We start from the raw sequence: 20,302 nt of genomic DNA, 5'->3' as shown, positions 1-20,302 counted from the left end.
GGACCCCCAGAGCAGAAGGAGGGAACTGACTCCCAAGTTGTGCTTTGACCTGCACACATGTGCCATGGGATGTGGATGTTCAGACAGATCACCTCATCTGGGCCAGAAAAGCTTCACAGAAGAGAAAATCTTTAACCAGGACTTGAAGGACAATACTGGCAATGCTTACAGCAAAGGGGACAAAATTTCAGACTGCTCACTACTATTTTTTTAATTTGTTTTTATTGAATTTTTGTGTATTTCATACAGAACATCTCAAACAATCACGCAAAGGTAATATTTTAATTAGGAGAAAGGCTCTGAAATATTGGCAACATTCATATGCCTATGATTATCTTTGTCCTTTCCTCAGTGTTCTTAAATATAAAGTAAGGAGGGTGAGTGAGCTGATCTGCCATCCAGGAAGTCCTACTGTTCTGAGTCTTTGCACCCATGAATGAAAATCTGCAAGGAAGAAATTACAAAAGAAACAAAATGCTCTTCCTGAGGGATGTTAAGCGTGAACCAGGACCAACCAAAGTACTTAATTTGGATTGTGTAGTTTTCCCATCTTACCCTTGAACTTCGTACACACAAAATTATAGCTTTGAAGAGAACAGAGGAGGAAAAAGATTTTATTGAGCAAATAATCGTTAGTTTGGTCATTGGAGAAGGTTTCAAAGTTCAGGAATGTTTATACGAATAAATACCAGGCAGTTTTCTGCCCTTGTCCTGTACTTGCCGGATTTCTAATAATAATTTCCACTTTCAATTTCTTTTAAAATTATATTGATCATCCTGAGTCCTTAGAAAATCCTATGAAATATATAGACACTTTCTAACACGCACACAGAGAAATGTGTTTACATGCAAATAAGCAATTTGAGGAGGTATGTACCCTAAGCGTCCAAGGTTACAGTATAGTGTGGCTTACGATTTACAAAGGGATTTTTGTATATTATTTGATATTTATTTTTATATTTTTATTTATTATTTTTATTTTTCTGTATGAGTGTATTGCCTGCATGTATGTAAGTGCCCAGTGCCATACATTGCCTTCAGAGGTCAGAAGAAGGGGTCTGATTCCCCTGGAACTGAGTTACAAACAGTTGTTAGCCCCCATGTGGGTGCTAGGAATCGAACCCTGGTCCTCTGCAAGGGCAGTCAGTGCTCTTAACCATTAAGCCATTATCCCAAGCCCCTTGTTTGATATTTATAACTTTGTAAGGTAATATTAGGATCATCTTGCACTTGAAGAAATAAGACTTCAAGGAGTTACTACCCATTTTTTTCCACAAAAGTAAGAGAAAGCACTAAGGCTGCTTTTTCCCTTCAGTGTTGATGGCCTACAATGGCAGAGAAAGGTGTAATCAAAGCCTGTGTCCTTCCCAAGACTGACTCCCCAAGGAATCACTCACCCCAATGAAGATAGAATGCCGAAGGGTCATGCCTCTTCCAAGCCCCAGAGACTACAAGAACGTTGCCTTTTTGCTGAACTAGAGAGGGAAAGATAAAGCATTTTTAACAAGTTAGCCCCTGTGAGAATTTGCAGTCAACATTCATATTGCTATATTTGATTGGTTCAAAAAATTGCAACTACTGAATTTATTTGTCAGTGTCTTTGAACACCTGGTATAATAAAATGCATCTCCTCTTTAGGAAAATGTTTTCATTCAAGATGACAAAATTTCCGAAAGTTGATGTTTTAGGACTGCTGAAAGGGAATATAATTGTGTGTGTGTGTGTGTGTGTGTGTGTGTGTGTGTGTTTGTGTGTGTGTTTACAGGGATTGAACCTATGCAAGTGTTCTACCACTGAGCTATAATCCCAGCTCTCTTTACTTTTTTTTATTTTGAGACAGAGCTTAACTACATTTCCCAGGCTGGCCTTAAGCTTTCAAACCTCCTGCCTCAGCTTTCTAAGAAGCTAGTTATAAGCTTGCCTTACCAGGCCCAAACCTGAATATTATTTTTTCAAGCAAATGAGTATCACACAGTAAAAAAATAATAATGCATGTATGAAATCACAGCAAGAACATTTAGAAACTATAGAACGAACAATAACCAGATTTTAACTGATTTCTGATGTTAAAATTATGAAGTCAAGGCTATAAAACAACTAGACTTAAAAAAAAATGATGCTTGCTAGAAAAGGAAGAATGTTTTTTAAACTCCCTACAGTTGGGCGTGATGGCATGTGCCTTTAGTCCCAGCACTCAGGAGGTAGAGGCAAACAGTTCAAGGACAGCCTGATCTACATCTTGAGTTCCAGGTCAGCCAAGGCTATATAGTGAGACCCCGTCTCAAAAAGAGATAAAAAAATCCCTGCGGAGAATTCATCTATAATTAGAGAACACTAATAAGGAACAAGAAAGTACAAAAAATCTAACATATTTTAAGAGAACCAGAGTCTCTATAAATAAAAATTATAATAGCTAAAATTAAGTACTCAATAATATATTAAATATAATTGAAGGCAGAATAATTGAGCTAAAAATAGACTAGATTAAATTATCCAGAGTGTCACATGAGAGATAAAAACACAGGAAATAAGAACATTAGGAGGCAGGAGGCTAGAGAGAGAAGGTCGTGGAAGCTTCTGAAGGAAACTGTGGCTATGGTTCCTCTCAGGTCTCTTTATTTTTATGATAAAGTTATTTAAGCATACATGAAGGAAAAAAGCAAAGAATATGCTATAAAACCTGCATGTCCACCCTCCAGATACCGGTTATAAAACTGCCACATTTGTTCATGGCTTTTCTTTCTTGATATAGTTTAAAGACATTCCCAGAGGGCTTTCTGTGTTGCTTTTGGAGGAAGTATTTGAATACTGAATTGCTGGAACTTTTCTAAAATGAACAAAGGATACTGTGCAGATAGATTCATAAATTCCAACCACCCCCAGTCAGGGTAAGGAGAACGAAGTCCACATCTAACCGCTTCACAGAAACCTCTGAATACCAGGACACAGAAACTCTGAAAAGCAGCCTAGAGTTCACTAACCTGCTTAAGGCTAACAAATGACAATCACTTTCAGGGCCACATAGTTTCAAGTCCAGCATCTTTCTTCAGGACTGTACTAAGCCACCACACTGAAGGCCCCTTAGGACCCCACTCAGAGAATTTTTTATCTTTTTAAAATACTTGGTAAAATCTTTATGTGTGTGTGTGTGCCTGCAGGGACTAGAAAGGGGTGTTGGATGCCCTGAGAGCTGGAGTTACAGGAGGTTGTGAGCTGCCTGACCTGGGTGCTGGGAACCAAACTCCAGTCCTCTGCAAGAATAGTCAGGGCTCTTAACCACTGAGCAATCTCTTCAACCTCAAGAATTTGTATCTTTACATCTTCCGTTAGAATTGAGACTAGTAAAGAATACGATCCAGTCTTTCACTATTCTATTTTTCACCGAAGGATTAAGACAAAGCAAGGACTTTACAGCTCATGACTTTTAAGTCTTCATTCTCACAGATGAAAAAACTGGGTCCTAAGAGAAGAGGATTGCTGAAGATAGCAGCCAACATATTGTATCAGTTACTTTTCTTTTGCTCTGTTCAAAAAACCCAAACATACACGTGCATATATATGGACATATAGAAAATAAATTAAAAGACAAATAATCAGCAACGTAAGGGAGGAGATATTTGTCTGGCTCACGATTTCAGAGAAAACAGCTGCCGTGGAAGGAAAGGTGTGGTAGCTGGAGTGGCTTCATCCATACAGGCAGGAACATGAGGTGTCAGCTCCTCACATCTTGGCGGGACCAGAAGCAGGTATAGCCATAATAGCCCACTCACAGTGACCCATTGACACTAGGTAGGGCCCAGCCTTCCCAATCAACAGCATATGCTGAGGACCAAGTGCATAAACACATGAGCCTGTAGGAGACATTTCGGACTCAAGCCAAACACCTATCATTGCCTGCATTTCCAGAACGCTTTTACTCACGATTGAAACTGTTAGCTAGGTCTAAATTTTCTGGTTATAAGAAAGAAATTTAATTTTTAAAAATTGCATTTATGCCTGGGCATGGTGGTGTATGCCTTTAATCCCAGCACTTGGGAGGCAGAGGCAGGTGGATCTCTGTGAGTTCAAGGCCAGCCTGGTCTACATAGCGAGTTCCAGGACAGTTGGGGCTACAGGGAGACCCTGTCTCAAAAAAGGCCAAAAAAAAATTGCACTTATTAGTGTATGTGTGTATATGCATGTCATGTGTGCAAGTGTGGAAGTCAGAGGACAACTTTTGGGAGTCAGTTATTTCATCTTACCATGGACTCCTAGGATCAAACTCAGGTCACCAGGTTTGCGTGGTAAGTGCTTTTGCCCACCAAACTATTTTGATGGCCCAAGAAATATTTTAAGATGAGGAAAAAATATTCCATCTGATTGGAAAAATTAGGTCTATTTAAGTATTTCTTTAATATCCTAATGAGAGAAACTGGGTATCCTTAAAACAAGCAATCAGAGAAGTAAATTCATGCCTTCTCTCTCTGGTAAATTTAGGATTAATCAGAGAACTGGTAGAGTACAGCCATTAGTAGTTTTGGATTAAAGGGGTAACGAGAAGACAATAAGGTGACGTTTAATTTCAGCTTAATCCAGACACCATTGGAAAGAGTGGGTGCACAGACCGTTTTAATCAAGCTTTGCATAGAAGATAAGGATTCAACAACGGACGAGTTAGAATTCACAAAAAATTACCAACAAGTTTTCAAATAGTTCTTTTTTCAAATTTACAGAAGTCATACATACAGGAATTTCAGATGTGTTTAATAAACATCATCCTCAGCTCAGCAACTGCCAACCATTCCTTATTCTCATCTTTCTTCCATGCACATAACGGTTTACAGCTACTGTGATAAACATTCTCATTCATAAATCCTTGAGTGCAATCTTGTTTATTTCCTTTGAGTAAATTTCTATAAGTGAGCTTATAAAGACAAGAACTTTCTAAGGTTCATGATCTATTACCAAATTGACATTCAGAAAGGTTGTAACAATCTATATTCCTAAGAACTTTATTAACATAAAAAAGTCATGAGATCTGGTGCTATGCAGTTCTTCATTTGCCTGTAACAGAGCATAGGATGACTATCATGGAATCACTGACAATTATACTTTAGAAGTCGCTGTGATGATGTAAGAAATGTAGCAATGTAACATTCGGTTTAAAAATTAGGTTATGAACATTATACACAGTATAATCTCAGTTTTGTTAAAAACATACATATAACAGATATGCACATATAGAAGAGAAATTAAAAGCAAAAACACTAAAATATTAATGATCAGCAGGGGACACAGAACTGATATCAAATAGTAGAGTTAAAGAGATCAGGTTTTTAGTCAAACAAGGATTTGACTTCCAGCTTTGCAACTTATAAACTCAGGTTTACAACCTAGGTCTAGGTATATGACTTCTCTAGATCTCTGTTATATATTCTTTAAAGAAAGGGGGAAAGCCGGGTGTGGGGGCACATGCCTTTAATCCCAGCCCTTTGGAGGCAGAGGCAGGTGGATCTCTGTGGGATAGAGGCCAGCTTGGTCTACATAGTGAGTTCCAGGTTAACTTGCTATATGGAGACCCCGTCTCAAAAAGACAAAAAAAGAAAGGGGAAAAAGGAGTAAAGGGAGGAAGGGAGGGAAAAAGGAGAGGAGAGAGTAAGGAAAATGTGAAAATGAAGCGACCTCAATAGGTTCACAGTAAGGACTAAACTAATGGAACAAATGGATAGCTCCTGGGATACAGAAAATTACCAATAATTATTATTATTTACCATTTAAAATATTTTGTATATTTTATAAATTAAAAGGCATCTACTAGGATTCGGGACATGGCTCAGTAAGTAAAGTCCTTGCTTCACAAGCATGAGGACCTGAGTTTAGATCTTTAGCACCCACAAAAAGAGTATACCTGTAATCCCAGTGCTTAGGAGGCAGAGACAAGAGGATCCTTGGGGTTCACTGGTCAACCATTCTAGACAATTGGTGAGCTCCAGGATCACTGAGAGATGCTGTCTCAAAAAAAAAGTGGCGGAGCTAGAAAGATGGCTCATGGGTTAAGGGAGTGCACTGTTCTTGCAGAGGACTTGAGTTCAGTTCCCAGCACCCACATCAGGTGTCTCCCAACCACCTGGAACTCCAGATCTAAGGGATCTGTCTCCCTCTTCTGAAATCCTTGTGCACCTGCACTCACACATTCACAGACACATATACACACAGAGATACAGACACAGACAGACAGACAAACACACACACACACACACACACACACACATAATTAAAAGTAAATTGTTAAAAAGATAGGAGATGAGCAATTGATGGATGACTCCCAAGGTCTCTGGCTTACTACACATGTGTGTGCACACATGTGCATATGCACCTATACACAGAGATACACAAATATTTGTTGTCATTATCAAAGATAAACATACTTTTTTAAAGATAGATATAATTCTCCCTTTCAATTTGCTTTTCAATGTTGTTACTGTTGGTTCTCTCAAAAGGTTCATGTGCTGAAGATGTGACTCATGAAGGTTCTGATGTAATTCATGATTTAATGCACTGATTGGTTCACAATTGGATGGACTGTTAGAGGTAAACTGAGGATGATGGGACCTGACAGAAGAACTTTGAAGCATATGTCTTGTCCCTGACCTCTTCTCTCCATTTCTCTGCCTCCTGTCTACCATGAGCTTTGCTCCACCCCAAGTTCTCCACATGATGCTCTGTGTCAACACACACTGGCCCAGAAGCAACAGAACTAAGAGATCATAGACTGAAACCTCTGAATTTGTGAGCCAAAAGTTGTTTCTCGCATTTTGTCATAGTAATGAAAAGCTGGATTGACGTACTATTTCTTTGAAAAGCCAAAAGTACATCCTTAGGAGCTCTATGGGTTTAATGACCTGTAACTACAGCAACAGTGTTATATACATTAAGTTCTGGCTATCTACCAACCGTGAACTATGCAGTGGCAGGCCAGGGGTAGGACAGTGACACTGGCCAGTCTGGTGCAAAATGGGGGCAGGAGAGAGGGCAGCATGGTATCCGCAGAAAACCTGACAAAAAGCAAAAAAGCTTCACCTTTCTGTGAAATACCTTACTTAGTAAGCATAAATTTTAGTTAAGACAAAGCATCCATCATGCCAGATGTGGTGGGGCACACCTCAGGTATTTGGGAGGCTGAGGCAGAAGATCACAAGTTCAAGGTCTTTCTGTGCTACCTAGTGGGTTCAAGGCAAGCCTGGGAAACCTAGGAAAACTTTATGTCATAGATAAATAAATAGATAGATAGATGATAGATAGATATAAATAAATAAATAAATAAATAAATAGATACAGATATATATATATCTTAATGTTCAGAGACTGTATTTGCATTTCTCATAGGGTTTCAAGGGCATCAGTTTTCCCTCTAGAGTTCCTAGTCCCCCAAGATTTATTCATCTCTTCTTTTTTTCCTCCAATCTGACCTCCCTCTAAATAAATAAATAAATAAATAAATAAATAATAAATAAATAAATAAATAGGGTGTAGCTCAGTGATAGAGAACTTGCCTAGCCTGTGTGAGGCATTGGGTTCGATCCTAAGCACTGAAAAAAAAACAGAAAATTATAATTTTATAAAACTGAAATGCATTTGTTTATTTTCAGTCCTGGGGAAAGACCTCAGGGCCCAGCACAAGTACTGCTCTACCACTGAGCTCCATCCCAAGCTCATATGTACTCTTCTAAATTGTCTATTGTTTTGAAAATGGAAAGAAATAAGGAAAATGATGATTACTAATAATTTTGTCATTGAGGGCAGTGAGTTAAAAATCCATCTACTTCCAGTGCCACATGAATCAGGCCACCTACTATCACCCTGGGAACTGCTCACCCCTGTTTTGAGGGCCCATGTAACTTGCACAAGGCTCCATAGTCTGTGATTTACAGAGCTGGTGACCAAATTCAGTTGTCCGACTCCAGAGTCCCAAACTCCAACTAGTGGTGTGTCAGGGTGTTTGAGTTGCTAACAAGAAAAGAAAATGGAGAAATAAGGATGTTGAGATTCAGGCTCAAAAAGGAGCCTTGCTTGGGGAAGTTCGTTACTTTGGCTATAAATCTTGGTCCTAGACTGAATATTGTTTGTACCAATACTCTCCTAAGAAATGGCCCAGGGGCCTGAAAGAGCTTAGTCACATCGTTGAGGAAGCAACTGACTTTCCTTTCCCGGGAGTTAAAAAAAAAAAAGGCTCATTAGCTTTCTAAACACGAAATTTTTCTATTGTTACTTAGTCACTTTAATAGACATTTAATTTTTTTCTAAATAATATTGAGGCCAAATTTTCTGTGTTTAGAAGAGGATGAGATGAAGAGCCAAGCGGACTTCTCAGTAGGTCGCTACCTGCAGGCACCGAGCTCACTTTATATTACATGTGCCTTGACATTTACTTGCTAGCGAAGCTCTGGCGTTTACAGTGTTTTTAAATGTGAGACAGCGCTCAAGCCACAACTTTTAATTCCATCGTGACATTATCCTTTCCTTTTCCCTGAAGTCACGAATGAGTTGTGTTTGGCAACCCTAGAAGAAAACTGCTGAAATCAGAAAAAAGGACTAGTGATAAGGACTTGAATGCTGGGCGTGTAGAGATCAGGTTACTAACATCTTTCTTGCTAAATTTCAGCTGGAACTTTCAGAAAAAAAAAAAAAATCTACAGAAGACCCTATATTGGTAGGACTACACCATGGAGACAGAAAAAAGGTCAGGAAGACCTGAGACTTTGGGCAGCTGAGCTGGTTTAGTGGGTAAAGTGGCTTGCTGTTAAATTAAGCCTGGTAGCCTGAGTTTGACTTCCTAGAACCCACATGATGGAAAGAGAGATTGATTCCTACAAGCTGTCCTCTGACCACCACATGCATACCCATAAATATACATACACACAATAAATAAATAAATAAATAAATAAATAAATAAATGCTAAAGAAGAACTGAGACATAAGCTTTTGTGAGGGATTAATATACTAGGAAGGGTCTCATACTTCCCCCTCACAATTATCTAGTGAGAGTCTTCTTTTTCTTCATTCAGAAGCAGGGAATGGCTTTTAGCAGACAGGCTAAGGGCTTACCCAAGGTCTCATAAGAAAGTGGCAAAATGGATATGTAAACTCCTGTGTGTCAAGGGCTCTTTGAATCCTATGACAGTTGTCTTCCTAGACCATAGTTACTTCTGTCCCCAAACAGGATTATGCTATTATGAAGAGAAACCTCAGTAGTTAAGGGTATGGGCCCTGGACTCTGACAAGTTGGGTTTGGATGACAATCCTGCCATTTTCTACAGAGGGAAAGTTATTACCTCTTAGAGGAGTGACATAGACCACAGGCTTACCAAATAACTCATTTCTCTATTTCTTCCCGTTTAGGTGAGAAAATGTGACAAATCGTAACAAAATACACCAAAAAAACCTGAAGCAGTTAAGAGAGAGAGAGAAAAATCCATGGGCAGCTATCTAATCCTTTCTTCCCCAGAGAGGTTAGATGATTTCTTGAGTGGCACAGATAAAATATCCTCTAGCCTCCAAATGCCTGGGTACCTGAATGACTTTGTGGAGCAGGCACTGCCAACACTACCTCTTCCCAGGTGGGCCCCCTACTGTGTCCCACACACTGTAAGGGAGAAATAAACCTTATTTTATTAAATGATATGGCTTTTTAATTTTTTATTTTATTTATTATTTTTATTTTGTTTGTATGCGTGTATTGCCTGCACGTAGATAAGTGCACCCATGTTGTGCAGTGGCCTCGGAGGACAGAAGAGGGTGTCGGATCCCCTGGAACTGGAGTTATGGATAGCTGCCATGTGGGTACTGGGATTTGAACCCAGGTCTCCTGCAAGAACAGTCAGTTTTCTTAACCGCTGTGCCATCTCTCCAGCCCTAAACCATATGGCTTTGAGGGTGAATTCATTACATCAGCACCATCAGGTCTATCTAGATCATTTTTAAACTTCATGCACTAATTACTAAAATGGCAGGTTTTTTTTTTTTTACTTAATAGAATTACCATGAAGAAGAAATGATACTTTTGTATGTCATACCTGAATAGATTACTATACACACAAGATGAATGAACAAAGATTTCAACATAAGGCAATCTTGGTGACTTGTGAATTGTTACTGTTTTTGTTTTTCCCAAAGAAGAGGAAAGTAGGCCAAATGATCTTTAAAGATTCCTAACCAACAACTGTGGTGGTCTCCTACTTCTCACTAGAGATTGTGTCTCTGTGACTGCAGAACTTGGTCATTCCATTGTTGAACTCAAGATTTATTGGTGGCTCTTGTACAGTGCTTTACTGGTTGATCTCAGACAGGCTGCGAGTGGGCCTGACAAAAACTGAGGATAGGCATACATTTTCTGGGAATGCAGAGAAGACGGTCCAGGGAACCTTGGCATTAGTCTCTTTTCTACTTCTGAAGAAGCCATAAATGAAACTTTCCAGGAGGGAGCCTAGGGAGGATGATGACAGTCATGAACAGGCCCTCTGGGATGGGAACAGCGTGTCATTTTTGCTTTAGTACCTCTTTTTAAATGTCTTTCTACATGCCTGCAACTAGCTGAGGGGGAGTAAGAGAGCAAAGCTGTCAGACCAGCAGCATCTTAATTATGGAGATTAGAAATATTTTATGCAATTGACACAGCCTCTTCAAAATTATATAGCATTAGGGAAAATGGCTCTGTCTAGCACCAATGAGAAAGGAAGAAAGGCGCTCAGAGAAAGAATAGGTGAATTTTGACAGTTTGTCCAATAAAATAATAATAGTTAGGGAAAGAAACTTTAAAAACCAGGCTCATGCTACAGTTTTCAGTGCCTGACACAAATCTCTTAACAGAACTGGAGGGAAACCAGCACTGACTATAGCTAAGCCGTGGATTGCCAGCCTAGCCAGACCTCACTGCCTCCTCCTCCTGGTTCCTACACTTTGTTCTGCAGGGTGACACTTTGCACTTGAAGACCACCTATTGGGCACTTAGGAAGTGAGTCAGTTGGTGGTCAAGTCAGGCTTGCTTCCCAGAGAGTCTATGTCCTTTGTTCAGGGGGGAAAATACCAGTTAGTGTCCCAGAAGTGGGTTCTCAAAAAGTTAAATTACTTCACAAGACCCAGATACCCAGGAGCATCTGGTTCTTTAAGAACTGAAGACAGAATGCTTTGGTAGAGAATCTGGAGGTTGCTGTCAGTCACACTTAAGCATCATTTTGTTGTATTGACCAAGGGAGTTGATGGGCCAGGGCATTGCTTTAGGGCCTACTGTTTTTTTTATTATTTATTATCTCCTCCCTGTAGTCTTTCTAAGCAAACACCATCATGTGATCTTTTTTAAAAGAAGAAATTCATTCTTGTATTACTTTGGTCAAAATCCTCAGAGTCATCTTGTCAGTAAAAAGTACAAACTCCACAGCCTTCAGATGCCAGTAGGTAGATGACACTGGGCCCTGTTGGAGGGGATGTAGCTCAGTTGGTAGAGTGCTTGCCTTGCATGCACAAAGTCCTGGGTTTGATCCCCAACATAAAGCCAAGTGTAGTAGCACCTAACTATAACTGCTGTACTTGGGAAACAGAGGCAGAAGGACCAGAAAAATTCCAAGGTCATCCTTGGTTTTGAGGCCAACCTAGGGCATATGAGATTCTGTTTCAGAAAACAAAAGAAATATACAATAAGTAATTGTCAAGCATAACATTATACAGTGCTATAGAACATCTGAAGTCTTCCTCCTATCTACATACATAGTGAGTTCAAGGCCAGCCTGGGATACAAGATTCTGGAGAGACTGAGACTATAGAGCGTTAGTAACTGCAAATAGGGTCCAGGCTGTAACTTGCCATGCCACATGCTCGCCTCCCAGTGTGACACTGATATTTCTTCCACCCCTCCCTTGAATTTGAATGGGCCTGTGACTATCACAAATGTGATGCCATGTGCTTCCTGAAGCAGGTTATGAAAAGTAATGCAGTGTCAACCTAGTCCATTTGGGATGCTTGCTCTTGGAACCCATCCATCATACTGCAAGAAAGCCCAGGGCACATGGCAAAGTTCCAAGTAGATATTCTGGGTGACAGCCAACAAACCAGCACCAACTGCCAGGCTTTTATAAAGGAAACTTCAAGATAAGTTTCCTGCCCCATCCACTATCTGATGCAGTCACATGAGAGCTGCCCAAGAGAGGATGGCTTATCTAAGCCTACTTAGCCCACAGCCTTCTGGGAGATAATAGTAAAAGAGGGTTACTGGAAGCTCTCAGCATTTGGTTTAGTTTGTAGTACAACAAAACATAACTGGAACATCCGACAGATATTAGTTCCTCAGCCTACATCTTTGCTTAAGCCATTTATATCCAAGGGCTCTCTTTTCTCCCTACCTCCATCTCCCCATCTTCAGTTATGCAAAGATACTCGTTCAAGGGCCAACTGAAAAGCTGCTTCTTCCATGAAGCCTTTCCTAATTATTGGGTTTCATTGTTATCTCTTTTTCATCTGCCCTGGGGATGGTTAAATTCCCACTCCATGATTAATGGGATCATTTGAGAGGCTCCTTGACCTTTCACAGTCATTTTATTGAAATAATTCTTGTATCATCTGAAGAAATAGTAGATACTTTTCACCCAAGTATCATCAATAGAGAAGTTTACAACTCAGAAAGCACTGGCCTCTTTTTGTTCTTACTCTGCCTTGCCCCAATTTACTCCAGATATACTTTTAAAGGAGCTGTCCTGAATTCCTGTAGTGGAAATTTAACAATGGGGCAGTGTTAGGAGGTAGAGTCTTTTGGGAGCTATGTCACTCGGGGGGGGGGGGGTTCTCCTGATGGATTATTGCCATTAAGGAAAGGGCTGGACAGGAGGGCGTTCACTTTTTTCTGCTCTGTGGCTATATAAGGACGCAGTGTTCACTTCCCCTTTGCCCTTCTGCCTTCCCTCATGTGAGGACGAAGCAAGACCCTCACCAGATACCAATACTTGATCTAAGACCTCCCAGCCTCTAAAACTATGAATAAGAAATTTCTGTTCTTTGTAAATTACCCTTCAGTGTTTTGTTAGAGCAGCACAAAACAGACTGATAACTGAGGTGTTATTATGCCAATATTATAATTACTTGAACAACAATCAACAACAAAAACCTAACTCTTCAATTTAGTTTTTAAGAGCGGGCCCAATCTCGGTGAACAGTCATTCCCCCGATAATCTCTTGGAACCGTCTGCCTCTTGGAACTGTACAGATGGAACTGTCTTGTTGGAACTCTCTAGAACTGTGTCCTCAGTCTGGCCCCACCTATAATTTTATTCAAAATTGTTTCTCCAGTTTCAATTGGGGAAGTACAAGCTTGGCTCCACCTCATCTTAGCAGACCATGGGTCTTTTCATGCCTAGCTATAGAATATCGTATTCATTCAAAGTCACATGTCCTTTCCAACCTCCACTGTGTGCAATGGAGAAGGGGCACCACCTTTCACCACTTGATGCTAATTCTTAAGCACACACACACACACAAAAAAAAATTCATTCATTCATTCATTCATTCATTCATATCTTTTTGGGTGGAGGACCAAATTGAGGTTGCCTAGGAAACAAGATCAGGTGCCAAGGTCACACTACACAAGAGCACATGCCTTTGCTGGGATTAATTAAAAGTCATTAGTTCAGATTATGTCTACTTATACCCTGGTCTACATAGTGAGTTCCAGGACAGCTGGGGCAACAGGGAGACCCTGTCTCAAAAAGACCAAAAAAAGAAGAAAAAAGTTATTTCCACAGAAGCATCATCTTCTCTCCAAAGGTGCCTGCTATTAACAAAGTGGTACAAATTCCTCACAATTTCTTCTACACACATTATTTACAATAAAGGATCTCATCACGATACTGTTTTTAAAACTTACCTTTCTTTGGTTGATGGTATATTGTAATGTGGTATACAGTCATTATATCTGGTCTATGTCAGTGAATGTACACTATTTGACATATTTTTAATGATTATGTAACATTTCCTATTATTTCACCAACTACTTAGCCAATTTTCTACATACAGAAGTTTAGATTTTCCTCAGTTTTTCTTTATTGAAAACAATACTGTATTGCTTTTGGATATTCCTAGGGTAAGAATTGCCTGGTTAAAAGAATGCATTTTTTCAATTTTGATATAGATTCTTAAGTTCTCCAGAAAGAGGGCAATATTTATGTCCCCATCAACAGTATGAAGAATGCTATGATCTTAAGGTTTTAAATTGTTGCTGCTTTGTTAGGTGAGGAGTGATATCCTCTAATTTCTTAACTCACAGTTTTATTATCAGTGAGGCTGAGCAGCACTTCACATTTTATTAGTCCTTGTATTTCTTTCAGTGCAGAGTGCTTTTAGTGAATTTCTTTTCCTTTTTAAATAGGAACTTCACATGCATTGTATAAACCTTTATATAGACTTTGAAAATATTATTTATCTGTTTGTCATTTGTATTTACTTGTGGTATCTTTTAAAAATATATTTACTTTTATGTGTTATGCCTGCATGTATATAAATACACCTGTGTCATGCAGTACCCAAAGAGGCCAGAAGAGGGCATCAGATCCCCCTGGAACCTGAGTTATAGATGATTGATAGCTGCCATGTAGGTGTTGAGATTCAAATCTGGGTCTTCTGCAAGAACAACAAGTGCTCTTAACCACTGAGCCATCTCTCTGGTTCCATACTTATGGGATCTTTTGCATTGAGGAGTTTTTATGCAGTTTTATGTTTATGCAGTTAATTCTTAATCTGTCTTTTGCTAAACTATTGGACTATATTGTTACCTAAAGAAAAGTCCTCTATTTAAAAATAGACATGCTGGTCTAGAGAGATGGCTCAGCAGGTAAAGGTGCTTATTGCCAGACCTGAAGACTGAGTTTGATCTTTAGGACCCACATGGTAGAAGGAGAGGACTGATTCCTGTAAATTGTCCTCAAATTTTCATGTGTGTCCTGCAGTTAGTACACACACACACACACACACACACACACACACACACACACACACACAAATATATAAATATAATATTTTTCAAAAATATAGAAAAATTATACTTTAGAAAAGTAATTATTTGAAGTCTGAGAAAAGTTTTCTTTTGAGGTATTCTGGGTATTTTCAAATCTCCCCAAGAATCACTGACAAATGTATTTATTCATTGAAGAAATATTTAGGAAACATTTCTGGATATTAGCTTCTTGGCACCTAACACACAGCAGGAACTTGTATAGTAGGGGGAAGAATACAAGGGCAATCAGGAAAAAAGTAATGCAACTTTTTAAAAATAGGTAATGTAAGTCATTCAGCAGGCTTTCTTTTTTAAGGAAGGAAGGGTTTATTTTGGCTCACAGTTGGAAGGCACAGTTCATCTTGACAGAAGTCAAGGCTGCAGGCAGCTGGTCACATTGCACGGACAATGCATAATCAGCAAGTAGACAGTGATCCATGCTGGTGCTCAGCTCCCTTTCTCCTTTTTATTCAGTCTCAGATCCTACTCCATGGAATAGTGCTGCCTATTGAGGGTAGAACATCTCATCTCAGTGAACACAATCTAGACTACTCTCTCACAAGCATGCTTAGAGGTTTGAGTCATTCCAAACTCCATCAAGTTGACAATATTATCCATCAGAGAGAAATACAGCTTCCGGCACACTGTTACAATGAGATCCATCTCATTCTAGCATCACTCACTGGTACTTTCTTATTCTTTAGTAGTCCTGAATAAGGTCTACACTTCATTCTTTTATTACAGTAAACTACATAGAACATCAACTATTCTATCTTAACCTGGGCCTGAAGTTCAGTTGTTTTTAACCATCACTACTATCTTTCTCCAGAACTCTTTTAACCTTACCCAACTGAAACTGTTCCCATTACAAGGATTTCCATGCTGCCCTCCCCTGCAAGCACCAAAAAAGTGGTGCTTACTACACTAAGTATCTCCTATAAGTGGAATCATATGATATTTGTTCTTGTCTGACTGACTTATTTCACTTAGCAAACGGGCTTCAGGTTTTACCTGTGTTTGACACATGTCAGATTTTCCAGTTTGGTATACAGGGTAAGTCCACAGTGCAAAGAATGGGGGAGAACATGGACCGTTTCTAAGCAAGATGATGCATGTGGACTCATTCTTTTCATTGTATTTAAACTATACACAAATCATTGGTTTAAAATTTTTCCCCAGAGTGCTAGGATATAAGTAACTTAAAGGCAAGGAATGTGTCTTTCTTGTTTTTCTTTTTCTTTCTTTTCTTTTCTTTTTGGTCTTTTGGAGACAGGGTCTCCTTGTAGCCCCAGCTGGCCTGGAACTCACTATGTAGACCAGGATAGCCTTGAACTCACAGAGGTCCATCTGCCTCTGCCTCCTGAGTTCTGGGATTAAAGCTTTCTTGTTTTCAAATCCCTGGCTTCCAGGTAGGAATTTGGCTCGTTAAATTGACTCAATAAGTATATTGTAAATAGCTGTATTCCCTTACTCTACAAATTGCTCCCTTCTTTCTGAATTTAATATTCATGGTCCCGCCTCCATTTCTCTCCTTCCTCATCCACTACCCTCAAATGGAAATCAACACTTAGTTTTAAATTGGCAACATCTCTAATCCCTGAGGACTGATGTTTCAGCCTTTGCCACTTCATCAAAATCAATCACATTTAGGTAATAAGAAGGAGTCAATTTAAAAATTACAGAATGAATTAAGTACAAAAAATATTTAAGTTCCTTAGAAAAGACAAGGGGACATGCCATACCCCTTTAAACACAGGTTCACAGCAAGCAGTTTGAAAAATATTCATAAATTATCTGATCTTGCAACAGAAATCCAAGTGAAACAATAAATGTCAGAGTTATTAATTAACACTGGAGAAATATCATCTTACAAATGTGGGCAGACACAAAGTTGCAGAGGTAAGGGATTAGGAATCTCTAGTCTTGTAGATAACAATGTTGTGTTTTTTCTGAGAACAGTTTGAATTCAGGACAGATCTTTTCTGGAAGCTCTTTCACTTCTGAGCTTACCTGGGAGCTTGAGATACATTTCTAAAATCTCAAATAGAAATTGCTCTTGGCTTTCTGGTAATGAATGAACAGTTACAGCCCTTGGTTACAATTAGTTTTCACTTTTGGAGCATCTCCCAGGGGTGATCTGTGAATGCTCTAAGGAGGTTGTGAAGCAGATATGGAAGCTGGGGCTCTGCTGAAGCAAATGTGCTCTCGTGGGATGTGGCTGTGAACACAGTATGTGCTAGAATGTAACACTGCCAACGCACCAAATGCCACGTTTTTAAATTAGAGGATTATTCTGAGCGGTTATAGATATAGATACATATAGATGCATTTACATTTTTTACCTCCCCCCTCCTCTGTCCCAAGCCTGAACTCATGTGAACAATGAGTCAGGCATTGTTAAAATCATCAGAAAGATCACTAGTTTGGTATTTTCCTTCAGTGAGTGACCAGCACCAAGTCCTCCATCTGAAGCAGGAAACCTTGGAATTCACAGAGCCAATTATGCAATACTAGACTGTTGGGAAGCATTTCCGGCTGGCTCAGCTGGTGATCTGATTTTACCCTGCAGCACCAAGATTGATAGACCTTATAATTTTATCCTGGTTAGTGCAGACACTGTTCTTACATAACTTGGAAAAAAACAATTCGTTTTCAAATCTAATCTGCTCTTAAGGGATTTGCCCTGATGACATCTCAAGGTAGTGAGATCCGTACCCTGAACTCTGGCTACGGTTAAAAAAATTTTTAAAAGTTTCCTGATTTCCGAATTTTCTGTAGTTTAATTTCACTGAATGCTGTGTGTAGCTGTTTGTGAGAGTGAAAAGGAAAAGAACAATTTCTTTTTTAAGTGCTGGGAATTGAACCTTGAACCCACCAAGCCCAGGCTCACATGCCAAACTCCCAAATATTTGGGAACTGTGAGGATAGGAAAGAGCTGTTCTTAGAAGGCACAGAATATCAATTCAGGAGCCCTCAGTTTCTCTCATGTTAATGATGAGGTATTGTTTTAAATTCATATGCATATATGGGGCATCCATACATAATTAGTATGTTTACAAACCACCCGGCAGAACCTTAGAATTCCTGGTTCTATTAACTCTTAAAGGGAAAACTAGAGGAAAGATCAATTGTGCTTGGAATGGACTATACATCCATCATCCAAGTCTAGGAAAGAGAGCTCCAAAAAGTGGGATACATTTTTATGAAGCACTAACACAGCCAGCTACATATCTAACCATTTCTACAGTTCTAACGACAAAATAAGCACTAGCTACTACATGGAACAACTGTGCTAGCCAAAAAGATTTTTATAATCTGAGAGAAAAGGTCCCATATTGACTCTGGTAAGAGAAACAACTCCTCTTTCCTTGATTATAAAGAAGACAGATGGCTTCTTGTTCAAGATTGTAATTTTACTTTCAGCATCCTCCCTCGGTTAAAAACAAGATGTCCTTTTCTGGCGTTGAAGGAAAATCTCAAGGGAGGAATTTTTATTCCGGGCTGTATTGAATAATTCAACAAACATTCCAGAGAGCACAGGGGGATACAAAGAAGAACTCCCTTGTTCTCAGGGAGTTTAAAATCTTACTGTGGCATTTATAATCAGAATTGGGACCAGAGCAATTAATGTTTTATTTCTTCACTTCCACTTAATGATCTGTTGGTCACCATGAGGACATACTTAAGATTCACTCATCCTGTACTATGGTGGAGCCTCTGGTCAAATTACCACGCAGAGGACTGAAGGAGCTCCAGCAGTCCTTGCTGAGTACTTAACTGACCTACCAGAAGCTTTCCCACGTCTTTTAATCTTAAGGACACTGGTATCAGCACTTCACAGAGGAGCATGAAGTTCGGAGGAACAATGCATCCACAGCCCCAGGAAATGGTAAGGGGACAATCCATCGGGGAATTTTCTTTGTGCCTAGTCCATTCTTAGATTTTTCAATGCTCTGTATATACAACTTCTATGCTCTTTTTTTTTTTTTTTTTTTTCCCCTTAGACATTGGTATCACCTTGGTACCTGTATATCGTGTGGCAAGTCAATGCTTCTGGGGTCTCACTCCTTTGTATCTTTACAAAACACCCTGTTTCATAGCCGATTCTGTCTTTGACAGAAGTTATCTTTGACATGAAGGTTAAGAACAGTGTGGATGCTTACATGATTCTGTTACTACTAACCACGATCTTTATTCTTGCCGCCTTTAAACTGCTTTCGCCTCTCACTAAAGACTCTGGGGGTTGGAAATTTCTTAAGGGTAGTGACCATGGCTACTCGTAACTTGTTCCTACCTCAGGGTGTATTAACACTGGAGTAGGAACTTGTAAGAGAGCAGCAACTTTGTCCTTTTTTGCACTTGTTCATTTCTAGTGCCTTTAAATTTCTGGAATGTAGTATTGTCTCCGTAAATATTTTAAATATGAATTGATGCCGCTCTTTTTTTGGGGGGGGTATTGTGGACTATCCTGTATAAGAAAATTTAGTCTAGATCTAACATAGCTTTGACTTGAGGGCCTGGAGTATTAGTCCCGCCTCCGCCCGTTTCCGGCTCTTTTATTACAATTTCAACTTGAGTGCACATCCTTGTCCGAGCCCTTCAAGGCTTAGTTTCCACATCAGCAAAATGGGGACAGGAGCAACAGATGAGTGTTCCTCCTGGCCTTCCATCACGCTTTTCTTACTCAGGGAAGGTTTATATCACGTACGCTTTCTTTTGGGTAAAAGAGGCAGCCGCCAGAGCTGGGCAGAGCTACCCATCCGTGACCCGGGTAGCGTGCCCAACAGGGAGAGGCAGTAACCCCAGTGCCTGCCCGGTGCCTCACGGGTGCGGAAGCAAGCCGGCACCATTTCGATGAGAGCCGGCCAGGATCTTCGGGAGCTTCAGCCCCAGACGCCCTCTCGCCCCGAGGCAGCGCTGCTTCGGTGCCACCGCGAAATGGGCCCGGCGCCGCGCAGGCTCCGACGCGCGCCCAAGGGCCCGGCCTCGTTCTGGCTGCCGCCGCCCCGCCGTCCCCGCGGCGCGGCACTGGGGGCGGGGAGTCTGATGGGAGACGCGCGCGGCGCCGAGGAGGAGGCGGCTGCCCGGGAGAGGGAGCGGGAGAGGGACTGGGCGCGGGTGGTGGGAGGCGGGAGCCAGGGGGAGGTGCCGCCGCTGCCGCCCGCCCCTTTCCGCTGGGGAGCAGCTGCAGCAGCAGGAGCGGAGCCGGAGCCGGAGCCGCGCAGCCGCCGCAGGGGGATGTGGCGGGCGCCTGCCCCAAGCCGCGCCGCCTCCTGAGGACTCGCTGCCGCC

The 20,302-nt window shown here is 40.5% G+C and overlaps 1 protein-coding gene and 1 long non-coding RNA gene across 4 annotated transcripts in view; one reads left to right on the top strand and one right to left on the bottom strand.

Moving 5' to 3' along the window:
* Positions 1 to 375: 375 nt before the first annotated feature.
* The window catches only part of LOC115067453, a 21,258-nt gene continuing 1,331 nt past the window's right edge, over positions 376 to 20,302 (bottom strand). The window contains exons 2-3 of the long non-coding RNA XR_003846869.1: positions 1,398 to 1,475; positions 376 to 444 (exon numbers count right to left, since the gene is read on the bottom strand). This is a non-coding gene — a long non-coding RNA (uncharacterized LOC115067453). The remainder of the gene's footprint in view (positions 445 to 1,397; positions 1,476 to 20,302) is intronic.
* Positions 18,567 to 20,302, top strand: part of Slc44a1 (solute carrier family 44 member 1) — a 205,953-nt gene continuing 204,217 nt past the window's right edge. Inside the window, exon 1 of one of the 3 annotated variants that reach the window (XM_008851697.3) lies at positions 18,567 to 18,899. In XM_008851697.3, the coding sequence (XP_008849919.1) occupies positions 18,858 to 18,899 (42 nt within the window). In that variant the 5' untranslated portion in view covers positions 18,567 to 18,857. The remainder of the gene's footprint in view (positions 18,900 to 20,302) is intronic. The other 2 variants (XM_008851699.3, XM_008851698.3) reach the window with 2 other exon arrangements.

This window comes from Nannospalax galili, unplaced genomic scaffold, assembly GCF_000622305.1.
Source record: "Nannospalax galili isolate Female #2095 unplaced genomic scaffold, S.galili_v1.0 scaffold105, whole genome shotgun sequence".
Lineage (NCBI taxonomy): Eukaryota > Metazoa > Chordata > Mammalia > Rodentia > Spalacidae > Nannospalax > Nannospalax galili.
The sequence above is the reverse complement of the archived record's forward strand: the minus strand, read 5'-3'. Positions and strand labels throughout refer to the sequence as shown.